The sequence below is a fragment of the Salvelinus alpinus genome, chromosome 2, assembly GCF_045679555.1.
Source record: "Salvelinus alpinus chromosome 2, SLU_Salpinus.1, whole genome shotgun sequence".
Classification (NCBI taxonomy): domain Eukaryota; kingdom Metazoa; phylum Chordata; class Actinopteri; order Salmoniformes; family Salmonidae; genus Salvelinus; species Salvelinus alpinus.
In genome coordinates this window covers 78,283,556-78,296,979 of record NC_092087.1, presented here as the reverse complement: position 1 = coordinate 78,296,979, position 13,424 = coordinate 78,283,556, and the positions used below count along the sequence as shown (strand labels likewise).

The following is a 13,424-nucleotide window of genomic DNA, read 5'->3' as shown; positions in this document are numbered from 1 at the left end:
TTCCAAAAATGTTTCTGCGGCTCCCAACAGGAGAACCCTTTTTGGTTCCATGTAGAACCCTCTGTGGAAAGGCGTTCTACCTGGAACCCAAAAATATGATCCTATGGGGATAGCCGAAGAACCCTTTTGGAATCCTTTTTTCTAGGAGTGTATGCTAACATCTGAGCCCTCGCTGGGGCCCTCAGGCCTCTGTAGAGTGAAGGGGAATGAGAGGAGACAGTATTAGCGTTAGCCTGTGATGTGGTTGAGTCATCTTCAGAGCTCAGCACCCGTAGGGACAGAGACCATGCTTATGAATAGCATCGTTTGCATCCCACATGGCACCCTATTATCCTATATAGTGTACTACTTTTTTTCCTCAAAATTTTACCCCCTTTTCTCCCCAATTTTCGTGGTATCCAATCGCTAGTAATTACTATCTTGTCTCATCGATACAACTCCCGTACGGGCTCGGGAGAGACGAAGGTCGAAAGCCATGCGTCCTCCGAAGCACAACCCAACCAAGCCGCACTGCTTCTTAACACAGCGCGCCTCCAACCCGGAAGCCAGCCGCACCAATGTGTCGGAGGAAACACCGTGCACCTGGCCCACTTGGTTAGTGCGCACTGCGCCCGGCCCGCCACAGGAGTCGCTGGAGCGCGATGAGACAAGGATATCCCTACCGGCCAAACCCTCCCTAACCCGGACGACGCTAGGCCAATTGTGCGTTGCCCCACGGACCTCCCGGTCGCGGCCGGCTGCGACAAAGCCTGGGCGCAAACCCAGAGACTCTGGTGGCGCAGCTAGCGCTGCGATGCAGTGCCCTAGACCACTGCGCCACCCGGGAGGCCCATAGTGCACTACTTTTGACCAGAACCCCATGGACCCTGGTCAAAAGTAGTGCACTATGCATGGAATTGGGTGCCATTTGGGACACAAGCCTGTTTAAGACTACTTTTAGTCGTTACTATACATGGGTACTATTGGGAAGGCATAACCCTGCTGAACCATGGCTGTTGTAAATGCCAGTGGGGCAAAACTGGATGTACTGTGACAACGTTTTCCTGACGTATTTCTGACGTTCTGGTCAGGTTGTTTACTGGTTATAAAAGGATGTTTTACACCCTTTTTTTTGTTGCAACCAGTTAAAAAAAAAATCTATGTGGTTGTAATCTGGTTAGCTAATGACGTCTTCTCAGCCAGAAAAACAGTTTACAACCACGTCACGTGGTAAATCTTGTCCTCTGTGTTAAGCAGCAGTATCAATGTATAAAGAACTATCCATAGCACTAGATATCTCTATACAGTAGATATGTCTTTCACATAACTGCATCATCTACATCTTTGTCTACGAGAGATAAATATGCCAGTACCCACTTCCTCTCCCCACTAAACCAGTACCCACCTCCTCTCCACACTAATTAACATTTCGATAATCCGTACATAACCTAGACGTACCATCAGGTTTAGGAACCAGAATGCAAGGAGAACTCCAAGGGCTTGAACTTGGCGTAGCCAGGTCATTCTCCAACAAATATCTCACCTCATCCCTCATTATCTTCCTCTTGGAAGCGTTGATACGATATGGGTGTTGCTTGATAGGTGTCGCATTTCCAACACGTTTGTGCGAGTAGGAACGTCATTAAAGAGACATGGAAAACTGTATAGTAGCCTCACAATATCGTCGGTCTGTCCGTCCGTTAAATTAACCAGACCTGACTGGATAGACAGCAGCATTTCTGAGTTGGGCAATCTAACGCACTGCTGCTGAGTATTGCGCAACTCTAATCCATCTCCCTCACCATCATCAATATGACAGTCCACTATCATAGCAGTAGAAGCAGAGGAGACAGCAGTACCTTCCTCTGTTTTTGAACTATCCACCTGGGTGATGGGTCGGGTGTGGTATGCTTTCAACATGTTAATGTGGCACACACGAGATTGGCGTTTTCTATCAGGCGTTTGAAGCACATAATCAGTTTCACTTAATTTCTTCTCAATTAAATAAGGACCAGAGAAACGAGCTGACAGTGAAGGTCCTGGAACAGGCACTAACACCAGTACTTGGTCACCTGGCTGTAGTGGACAAGAAACAGCCTGGTTATCATAGTGTCTTTTCATGCTCCTTTGTGAGGAAGACAGAGCTTCCTTTGCAAGAGCACAGGCTTGGTGTAGGCTCTCACGAAAGCGACTAACGTAGTCCAACACATTCTCATCTCCTGTACACAACTCTTTCATTGGTCCTCTCACTGTGTGACCAAACACTAGTTCAGCCGGGCTGAAACCTAGGGACTCCTGCACTGTTTCACGAGCAGCAAACAAAACTAGAGGAACTCCCTCATCCCAATCTTTCTCAGATTCTAAACAATATTTACGTAGCATAGACTTCAATGTCTGATGCCATCTTTCAAGTGCACCCTGAGACTCTGGGTGATAGGCGCTTGACACACGGTGCGTAATTGATAAGGATTTTAACACCTGCTTGAAGAGCTTGGATAGGAAATTGGTACCTTGATCACTTTGTACCACTTTAGGTAATCCGAATGTCGTGAAGAATTTTATTAAGGCTCTACTCACTACCGGGGCTGTAATCCTTCGCAGAGGAATGACCTCTGGGTATCTTGTTGCCATACACATAATTGTCAACAGAAACTGGTTACCCGATTTTGTCTTCGGTAACGCTCCAACACAATCAACCACCACATGTTCAAATGGTTCACCTATGACAGGTATTGGACAAAGACGAGCGGGAGGAATAACCTGATTTGGTTTTCCTGTTATCTGACACGTGTGGCATGTCCGACAGTACTGAGCCCCATCTTGTTTTAACCCTGGCCAAAAAAAAACTTAAACCTGGCCAACCAGTACCCACCTCCTCTCCACACTATACCAGTACCCACCTCCTCTCCACACTAAACCAGTACCCACCTCCTCTCCACACTAAACCAGTACCCACCTCCTCTCCACACTAAACCAGTACCCACCTCCTCTCCACACTATACCAGTACCCACCTCCTCTCCACACTAAACCAGTACCCACCTCCTCTCCACACTAAACCAGTACCCACCTCCTCTCCACACTAAACCAGTACCCACCTCCTCTCCACACTAAACCAGTACCCACCTCCTCTCCACACTAAACCAGTACCCACCTCCTCTCCACACTATACCAGTACCCACCTCCTCTCCACACTAAACCAGTACCCACCTCCTCTCCACACTATACCAGTACCCTCCTCCTCTCCACACTATACCAGTACCCTCCTCCTCTCCACACTAAACCAGTACCCACCTCCTCTCCACACTAAACCAGTACCCACCTCCTCTCCACACTAAACCAGTACCCACCTCCTCTCCACACTATACCAGTACCCACCTCCTCTCCACACTAAACCAGTACCCACCTCCTCTCCACACTAAACCAGTACCCACCTCCTCTCCACACTAAACCAGTACCCACCTCCTATCCACACTAAACCAGTACCTACCTCCTCTCCACACTAAACCAGTACCTACCTCCTCTCCACACTATACCAGTACCCACCTCCTCTCCACACTAAACCAGTACCCACCTCCTCTCCACACTAAACCAGTACCCACCTCCTCTCCACACTAAACCAGTACCCTCCTCCTCTCCACACTAAACCAGTACCCTCCTCCTCTACACACTAAACCAGTACCCACCTCCTCTCCACACTAAACCAGTACCCACCTCCTCTCCACACTAAACCAGTACCCACCTCCTCTCCACACTAACCCAGTACACACCTCCTCTCCACACTATACCAGTACCCTCCTCCTCTCCACACTAAACCAGTACCCACCTCCTCTCCACACTATACCAGTACCCACCTCCTCTCCACACTAAACCAGTACCCACCTCCTCTCCACACTAAACCAGTACCCACCTCCTCTCCACACTAAACCAGTACCCACCTCCTCTCCACACTAAACCAGTACCCACCTCCTCTCCACACTAAACCAGTACCCACCTCCTCTCCACACTAAACCAGTACCCACCTCCTCTCCACACTAAACCAGTACCCTCCTCCTCTCCACACTAAACCAGTACCCACCTCCTCTCCACACTAAACCAGTACCCACCTCCTCTACACACTATACCAGTACCCACCTCCTCTCCACACTAAACCAGTACCCACCTCCTCTCCACACTAAACCAGTACCCACCTCCTCTACACACTATACCAGTACCCACCTCCTCTCCACACTAAACCAGTACCCTCCTCCTCTCCACACTATACCAGTACCCACCTCCTCTCCACACTATACCAGTACCCACCTCCTCTCCACACTATACCAGTACCCACCTCCTCTCCATACTAAACCAGTACCCACCTCCTCTACACACTAAACCAGTACCCACCTCCTCTCCACACTAAACCAGTACCCACCTCCTCTCCACACTAAACCAGTACCCACCTCCTCTCCACACTAAACCAGTACCCACCTCCTCTCCACACTAAACCAGTACCCACCTCCTCTCCACACTAAACCAGTACCCACCTCCTCTCCACACTATACCAGTACCCTCCTCCTCTCCACACTAAACCAGTACCCACCTCCTCTCCACACTAAACCAGTACCCACCTCCTCTCCACACTAAACCAGTACCCATCTCCTCTCCACACTAAACCAGTACCCACCTCCTCTCCACACTAAACCAGTACCCACCTCTCTCCACTATACCAGTACCCACCTCCTCTCCACACTATACCAGTACCCACCTCCTCTCCACACTATACCAGTACCCTCCTCCTCTCCACACGAAACCAGTACCCACCTCCTCTCCACACTAAACCAGTACCTACCTCCTCTCCACACTAAACCAGTACCCACCTCTCTCCACTATACCAGTACCCACCTCCTCTCCACACTAAACCAGTACCCACCTCCTCTCCACATTAAACCAGTACCCACCTCCTCTACACACTAAACCAGTACCCACCTCCTCTCCACACTAAACCAGTACCCACCTCCTCTCCACACTAAACCAGTACCCACCTCCTCTCCACACTAAACCAGTACCCACCTCCTCTCCACACTATACCAGTACCCTCCTCCTCTCCACACTAAACCAGTACCCACCTCCTCTCCACACTAAACCAGTACCCACCTCCTCTCCACACTAAACCAGTACCCACCTCCTCTCCACACTAAACCAGTACCCACCTCCTCTCCACACTAAACCAGTACCCTCCTCCTCTCCACACTAAACCAGTACCCACCTCCTCTCCACACTAAACCAGTACCCTCCTCCTCTCCACACTAAACCAGTACCCACCTCCTCTCCACACTAAACCAGTACCCTCCTCCTCTACACACTAAACCAGTACCCACCTCCTCTCCACACTAAACCAGGGTCCTGCCCTGCTGTTTCCACCACTGAACATTGATTATTCAACAACCATAAAAATGTAATGTACAGTCGGCGGGTTTCTTCTCCAGAGGAAAGTAACAGAATGGAAGACTTCCAGTTGTTGTACTGTTAATACTGTATGACCACATAGGTTACTGTGGTTGGCTGAAACTAGCCATAAATAATGCCATATACAATAACTGAGTATACTGTGAACAAATACAGGAGACCGTTCTTATGTGGTGGGTTTGGATTTGCTCGTAGCTCTTTCGGTGTTTTACACTAACCTCTCTGCCTTTCTCTCTGTCCGTCTGTCCATCCGTCCGTCTGTCTGTAGATTCTGATTGGAGAGGTGACAACGTTCTTTGTGAAAGCGGAGGGGGCTCAGGAGAAGACCATTGTGACGGCTGACTGCTGTTACTTCAACCCCCTCCTCCGCAGGATAGTACGCTTCCTGGGTGAGCATCGGCTATAGGTCCCACTGTACATTAGACCATATTGAACCTGGTGTATATTGGTCCTAATATATTGTACAATATATTGGGCATGCTGCCTCACTACTGTCATTCAGCATAGAATGAAGGGTTTTATCTCTCTCTGCCCTCTCGTCTGTCTCTCTATTTCTCCCTTCTCCTCTCCCTCTCTTCCCATCCCCCTCTCTCTCCTCCCCCATCCTCTCCCTTTACCCTCCACCTCCTCCACCCCCCTTCTCCTCCTCCACCCCCTCAGGCGTCTACTCCTTTGGCCTCTTCGCCACCACCATCTTCGCCAACGCGGGCCAGGTGGTGACAGGAAACCAGACCCCTCACTTCCTGTCTGCCTGCCGCCCCAACTACACAGTCTTGGGCTGCCAGTCCCCCATGCAGTACATCACAGAGCGCCGCGCCTGCACCGGGAACCCCTACCTGGTTGCGTCTGCACGCAAGTCCTTCCCCTCCAAGGACGCGGCCCTCAGCATCTACTCTGCTGTCTACACAGTGGTAGGAACTAGGGGGAAGTTAGAGGGGAAGGAATAAAGTGTGACACCGGGAAAAATAGAGATATGTTTTCTGATATCAGTGTTTTGAAGTGTGAATGTACGTTTCCGTACATTTCTATGTGCTTATGTGGAGGTAGAGGGTATATCTAGAATTTATATCTCTGTGTGTGCTTCTGTGGAGATGCTGTATATCTAGACTCTATAGCTCTGTCTGCTTCTGTGGAGGCACTGTATATTTAGACTTTATATCTCTGTGTGTGCTTCTGTGGAGGTACTGTATATCTAGACTTTATAGCTCTGTGTGTACGTCTGTGGAGGTATATCTAGACTTCACAGCTCTGTGTCTGCTTCTGTGGAGGTACTGTATATCTAGACTTTATAGTGCTGTGTGTGCTTCTGTGGAGGTACTGTATATCTAGATTTTATAGCTTTGTGTGTATGTCTGTGGAGGTATATCTAGACTTCATAGCTCTGTGTGTGCTTCTGTGGAGGTACTCTATATCTAGAATGTATAGCTCTGTGTGTGCTTCTGTGGAGGTACTGTATATCTAGAATGTATAGCTCTGTGTGTGCTTCTGTGGAGGTACTGTATATCTAGAATGTATAGCTCTGTGTGTGCTTCTGTGGAGGTACTGTATATCTAGAATGTATAGCTCTGTGTGTGCTTCTGTGGAGGTACTGTATATCTAGAATGTATAGCTCTGTGTTCGCTTCTGTGGAGGTACTGTATATCTAGACTTTATATCTCAGCTTGCATCTTAACCTCCACCTCTGTGTGTGTCTGCAGACTAGCTTTTAAATGAACTATTCCTTTCTGTGTGTGTGTTTCAGATGTATGTGACGCTGGTGTTCCGTACAAAGGGCACCCGGCTGACCAAGCCCACCCTGTGTCTGACCCTCCTGTCCCTGGCTGTGCTGGTGGGGGTGGTGAGGGTCACAGAGTACAGGAACCATTGGGGTGACGTCCTGGCTGGATACCTGACCGGAGGGGCCATCGCTGCCTTCCTGGTGAGGGGACTGGGGAGTGGGGGATGGGGAGGTGGTAGAAGTGGGGGTAGGGGTGGAGGGTAGGGGTGGTGGGTAGGGGTGGGTAACGTACTAGCTGGATACCTGACTGGAGGGGCCATCGCTGTCTTCCGAGTGAGGGGACTGGGGAGTAGAGGTGGGGATGAGGGCTAGATGGGGAGATGGGGTAGGGGTAGTGGTGGGTGTAGGGATGGAGATGAGGGCTAGATGGGGGTAGGGGTAGTGGTGGATGTAGGGGTGGGGATGGGGGTGCAAGTAGGAGGGTGGAAGTGGAGGATGGGGGCATTACCCATTCAGTTTCAAGTTAGAGCTGCAATGTTTCAATTTACATCACTTTAAATAACTTGTCTTCAGCAGCACATTTTTACAGACTCTCTCTCTCTCTCTCTCTCTCTCTCTCTCTCTCTCCTACTCTCTTTCCTTCTCTCTCTCTCTCTCTCTCTCTCCTACTCTCTTTCCTTCTCTCTCTCTCTCTCTCTCTCTCCTACTCTCTTTCCTTCTCTCCCTACCCCTTCTCTCTCCATCTATCGCTCTCATTCTCTCTCTCTGTCTCTCTTTCCATCCCTCTTTCAATCTCCACCTCTCTCTACCAGGTGACATGTGTGATCAACAACTTCCAGCAGACGGCGTCAGCCCTGCCCCCGCTGCCCCCCCAGCGCCCTCAGCCCCCCCACGGCATGCAGCTGTCCACCCTACCTCGCGTGGAGAGTCCACTTGAAAAGTTAAGTTGCCCTCAGGTAAGGGCTGGGGGGTCACAGGGGATAGTGTTCTCATAAAATGAGCCATCCTCACATCTCTTGTAAATATGAATTCAAATATGAATGTGAATTCAATGAATTCGTTCGTTCATATTCATTCTTACAAGAAGGGTATTTTTTTATGGGTCTCTTTAGTTTATTGGTTTGGTTGCTACATGTGTTCTCCCGCCTGGTTAACCCTCGTATCTCTTATGATTAACCTGGATAAATCAAGTTTAAATAGATTATACTGTTCAATAATAATACCCTCCCCTTTTCCAGCGTTATGAAACCCGTTCTGTCTGAACCTTGTCCCCTCCCAACACAGACCTTTACCTCTTTAAATCTTCCAATCCCATTTGTATTATTTCCCTCTGTCACCCTGTACTTCTAATTCTTTAACACATTCATATCCTTCTTGCCTCCTAACCTTCTTCTCTCCTTCTCTCTCCCCTCCCCCAGGTTCCAAGACTACCGTACACTGAGATCACATGACCATCAGCCATACCTGTGCCCCGCCCCTCCCGATGTGCTCCTCCCCTCGCGGCGCTTCATCTCCAGCGAAGTTTAGACCTGCCCTCCATCTCCGAGCACCACGCCCCCTGCCCCGCCCACCCTGAGGGGCGGCCCCCTCTCCGACGCTCGTTCTCCACCCAGGTCTAGAACATGGAACCTAGAACCTAAATCACCCAGATCCAACCTCAAAACAACTTTACCTGGGAGGGACTACCTGGACTTGTCCAATAAGAAAGGCTTGTTTTTGTTTTCCGTTGCAAAACATTTTTCTACGGTGTGCAGTAATGAATAGGACCCTGAAGTAGGTAGAAGTTTACCCTAACCATTAATACATGGTCAAATATCTTGTCATCCTTGTATGGTTAGGGTTGGGGGTAAGGGTAAGGGTAATCTGATCCTAGATCTGTGGTTAGTCTCCATCACCATGGAGACGACCCAGGCCACGGCCATGGTAACCGGCTAAGTCCTCTGCGGGCTAAACGGATTGGATCGGATATGGCGTCCTTTCCCTCTGTCTGTCTCGACCTTGTTCATCAAAAGTTGTTTTTTGCCTCCTACTCGTTAGATTTTTTCCCAAGATGACCCAGTGGTGTACAAATACAAGCTCACCAAAGCCAAGACTACTAAGAGCTGTGGAAGCAATTACAGCACCTTTTCCTTCGCCACAGTTCTATTGTTTTGTCTCCACTTCTCCTTTTGGGTCTCCTCCTTTTCTTCTTCTACTACTCTACTTTAATGTACAGATGGAGAACACTAAACAGTGGTTGAACGACACCGAAAGAGGGGCACGGCGGATAAAAAATTTAAAAAACACAGTGGAAAGATGAGATCAATATACAGTACCAGTCAAAAGTTTGGACACACCTACTCATTCAAGGGGTTTTCTTTATTTTTAGTATTTTCTACATTGTAGAATAATAGTGAAGACATCAAAACTCTAAAATAACACATATGGAATCATGTAGTAACCAAAAAAGTTTTAAACAAATCAAAATATATTTTATATTTGAGATTCTTCAAAGCAGTCCACCATTTACCTTGATGACAGCTTTGCACACTCTTGGCATTCTCTCAACCAGCTTCACCTGGAATGCTTTTCCAACAATCTCGAAGAAGTTCCCACATACGCTGATCACTTGTTGGCTGCTTTTTCATTCACTCTGCGGTCCAACTCATCCCAAACCATCTCAATTGGGTTGAGGTCAGGTGAGTGTGGAGGCCAGGTCATCTGATGCAGCCCTACACCACTCTCCTTCTTGGTCAAATAGGCCTTACACAGCCTGGAGGTGTGTTGGGGCATTGTCCTGTTGAAAATCAGCAATGGCGTAGCGCTACAGAATGCTGTGGTAGCCATGCTGGTTAAGTGTGTGCGTTTCACGAAGACACGGTGGTTGGAACCAAAAATCTCAAATTTGGACTCATCATACCAAAGGACAGATCTAATGTCCATTGCTCATATTTCTTGGCCCAAGCAAGTCTCTTCTTCTTAGTTGTGTCCTTTAGTAGTGTTTTCTTTGCAGCAATTCAACCATGAAGGCCTGATTCATGCAGTCTCCTCTGAACAGTTGATGTTGAGATGTGTCTATTACTTAAACTCTGTGAAGCATTTATTTGGGCTGCAATTTCTGAAGCTGGTAATGAACTTATCCTCTGCAGCAGAGGTAACTTGGTTTTCCTTTCCTGTGGCGGTCCTCATGAGAGCAAGTTTCATCACAGCGCTTGATGGTTTTTGCGGCTGCACTTGAAGAAACTTTCAAAGTTCACAATGTTCCGTATTGATTGACCTTCATGTCTTAAAGTAATGATGGACTATCGTTTCTCTTTGCTTATTTGAGCTGTTTTTGCTATAATATGGAATTGGTCTTTTACCAAATAGGGCTATCTTCTGTATACCACCCCTACCTTGTCACAACACAACTGATTCGCCTCAAACACATTAAGAAGGAAAGAAATTCCACAAATTAACTTTTAACCAGGCACACCTGTTAATTAAAATGCATTTCAGGTGACTACCTCATGAAGCTGGTTGAGAGAATGTCAAAAGTGTGCAAAGCTGTCATCAAGGCAAAGGGTGGCTACTTTGAAGAATCTCAATTATTAAATATATTTGGATTTTTTAAACACTTTTTTAGTTACTACATGATTCCATGTGTTATTTCATAGTTTTGATGTCTTCACTATTATTCTACAATGTAGAAAATAGTAAAAATAAAGAAAAACCCTTGAATGAGTAGGTGTGTCCAAGCTTTTGACTGGTACTGTAAGTCCTCAGTAACTGTACGATGGAATCAAAGGGAATCAAAGGAGCTGTTTGTAAAACTCAGGAAAAATAACCAGGACAAAGGAATGAATTGAGAAGATTTTAAAATATTTTTATGCGGTGAAAGAGGATGCACTTTTGCAAATGATGGTGATGGCGCAGTTTAACTACCAGAGGCTTATATGCTTATATATGATTAAGTATATGTTGTGTATTTTGTGTTTTGGGGGATATTTAGTTTAGTTAAATACTAGTCTCTCCTCTGCTGTAGCTTCACACTATAGTAATGTGATGTTGTTTTTCCTCATCTGACAAGGAGTAACATTCAACTGGATATACTGTAACAGCATATGATTACATTACTGTTATTATACAGGTGGACACAAATGTTACGAAACATACATGAATAGCTCAAACAACCCTCAAGACATCACGATGCAACAGCCCAGTTACTAACAATCAATAACTTTCCTACATTCTGGAATATACATATGATATATTTCTTTAAATATACATTCATTATCACTACGGAAGTGGACTGGCTACCTGTCATTCATTATCACTATTGAAGTGGACTGGCTACCTGTCATTCATTATCACTATTGAAGTGGACTGGCTACCTGTCATTCATTATCACTACGGAAGTGGACTGGCTACCTGTCATTCATTATCACTACGGAAGTGGACTGGCTACCTGTCATTCATTATCACTACGGAAGTGGACTGGCTACCTGTCATTCATTATCACTATTGAAGTGGACTGGCTACCTGTCATTCATTATCACTACGGAAGTGGACTGGCTACCTGTCATTCATTATCACTACGGAAGTGGACTGGCTACCTGTCATTCATTATCACTATTGAAGTGGACTGGCTACCTGTCATTCATTATCACTACGGAAGTGGACTGGCTACCTGTCATTCATTATCACTACGGAAGTGGACTGGCTACCTGTCATTCATTATCACTATTGAAGTGGACTGGCTACCTGTCATTCATTATCACTACTGAAGTGGACTGGCTACCTGTCATTCATTATCACTATTGAAGTGGACTGGCTACCTGTCATTCATTATCACTACGGAAGTGGACTGGCTACCTGTCATTCATTATCACTACGGAAGTGGACTGGCTACCTGTCATTCATTATCACTATTGAAGTGGACTGGCTACCTGTCATTCATTATCACTACGGAAGTGGACTGGCTACCTGTCATTCATTATCACTACGGAAGTGGACTGGCTACCTGTCATTCATTATCACTACGGAAGTGGACTGGCTACCTGTCATTCATTATCACTACGGAAGTGGACTGGCTACCTGTCATTCATTATCACTACGGAAGTGAACTGGCTACCTGTCATTCATTATCACTACTGAAGTGGACTGGCTACCTGTCATTCATTATCACTACTGAAGTGGACTGGCTACCTGTCATTCATTATCACTACGGAAGTGGACTGGCTACCTGTCATTCATTATCACTACGGAAGTGGACTGGCTACCTGTCATTCATTATCACTGCTGAAGTGGACTGGCTACCTGTCATTCATTATCACTACTGAAGTGGACTGGCTACCTGTCATTCATTATCACTACTGAAGTGGACTGGCTACCTGTCATTCATTATCACTACTGAAGTGGACTGGCTACCTGTCATTCATTATCACTACGGAAGTGGACTGGCTACCTGTCATTCATTATCACTACTGAAGTGGACTGGCTACCTGTCATTCATTATCACTACTGAAGTGAACTGGCTACCTGTCATTCATTATCACTACTGAAGTGGACTGGCTACCTGTCATTCATTATCACTGTTGAAGTGGACTGGCTACCTGTCGTTCATTATCACTATTGAAGTGGACTGGCTACCTGTCATTCATTATCACTGTTGAAGTGGACTGGCTACATGTCATTCATTATCACTACTGAAGTGGACTGGCTACCTGTCGTTCATTATCACTATTGAAGTGGACTGGCTACCTGTCATTCATTATCACTACGGAAGTGGACTGGCTACCTGTCATTCATTATCACTACGGAAGTGGACTGGCTACCTGTCATTCATTATCACTACGGAAGTGGACTGGCTACCTGTCATTCATTATCACTACGGAAGTGGACTGGCTACCTGTCATTCATTATCACTACGGAAGTGGACTGGCTACCTGTCATTCATTATCACTACGGAAGTGAACTGGCTACCTGTCATTCATTATCACTACTGAAGTGGACTGGCTACCTGTCATTCATTATCACTACTGAAGTGGACTGGCTACCTGTCATTCATTATCACTACGGAAGTGGACTGGCTACCTGTCATTCATTATCACTACTGAAGTGGACTGGCTACCTGTCATTCATTATCACTACGGAAGTGGACTGGCTACCTGTCATTCATTATCACTACTGAAGTGGACTGGCTACCTGTCATTCATTATCACTATTGAAGTGGACTGGCTACCTGTCATTCATTATCACTACTGAAGTGGACTGGCTACCTGTCATTCATTATCACTACGGAAGTGGACTGGCTACCTGTCA

At 46.8% G+C, this 13,424-nt stretch overlaps 1 protein-coding gene across 3 annotated transcripts in view; it reads left to right on the top strand.

Annotated features, from left to right (window-relative positions):
* The window catches only part of plppr2b (phospholipid phosphatase related 2b), a 54,994-nt gene extending 43,466 nt beyond the window's left edge, over positions 1-11,528 (top strand). For 2 of the 3 annotated variants that reach the window (XM_071389357.1, XM_071389355.1), the window contains 5 exons: positions 5,694-5,814; positions 6,086-6,336; positions 7,167-7,343; positions 7,955-8,082; positions 8,561-11,527. In XM_071389357.1, the coding sequence (XP_071245458.1) occupies positions 5,694-5,814; positions 6,086-6,336; positions 7,167-7,343; positions 7,955-8,082; positions 8,561-8,669 (786 nt within the window). In that variant the 3' untranslated portion in view covers positions 8,670-11,527. Of the gene's footprint in view, positions 1-5,693; positions 5,815-6,085; positions 6,337-7,166; positions 7,344-7,954; positions 8,099-8,560 lie in introns of all 3 variants that reach the window. The other variant, XM_071389356.1, reaches the window with a different exon arrangement.
* Positions 11,529-13,424: the final 1,896 nt, after the last annotated feature.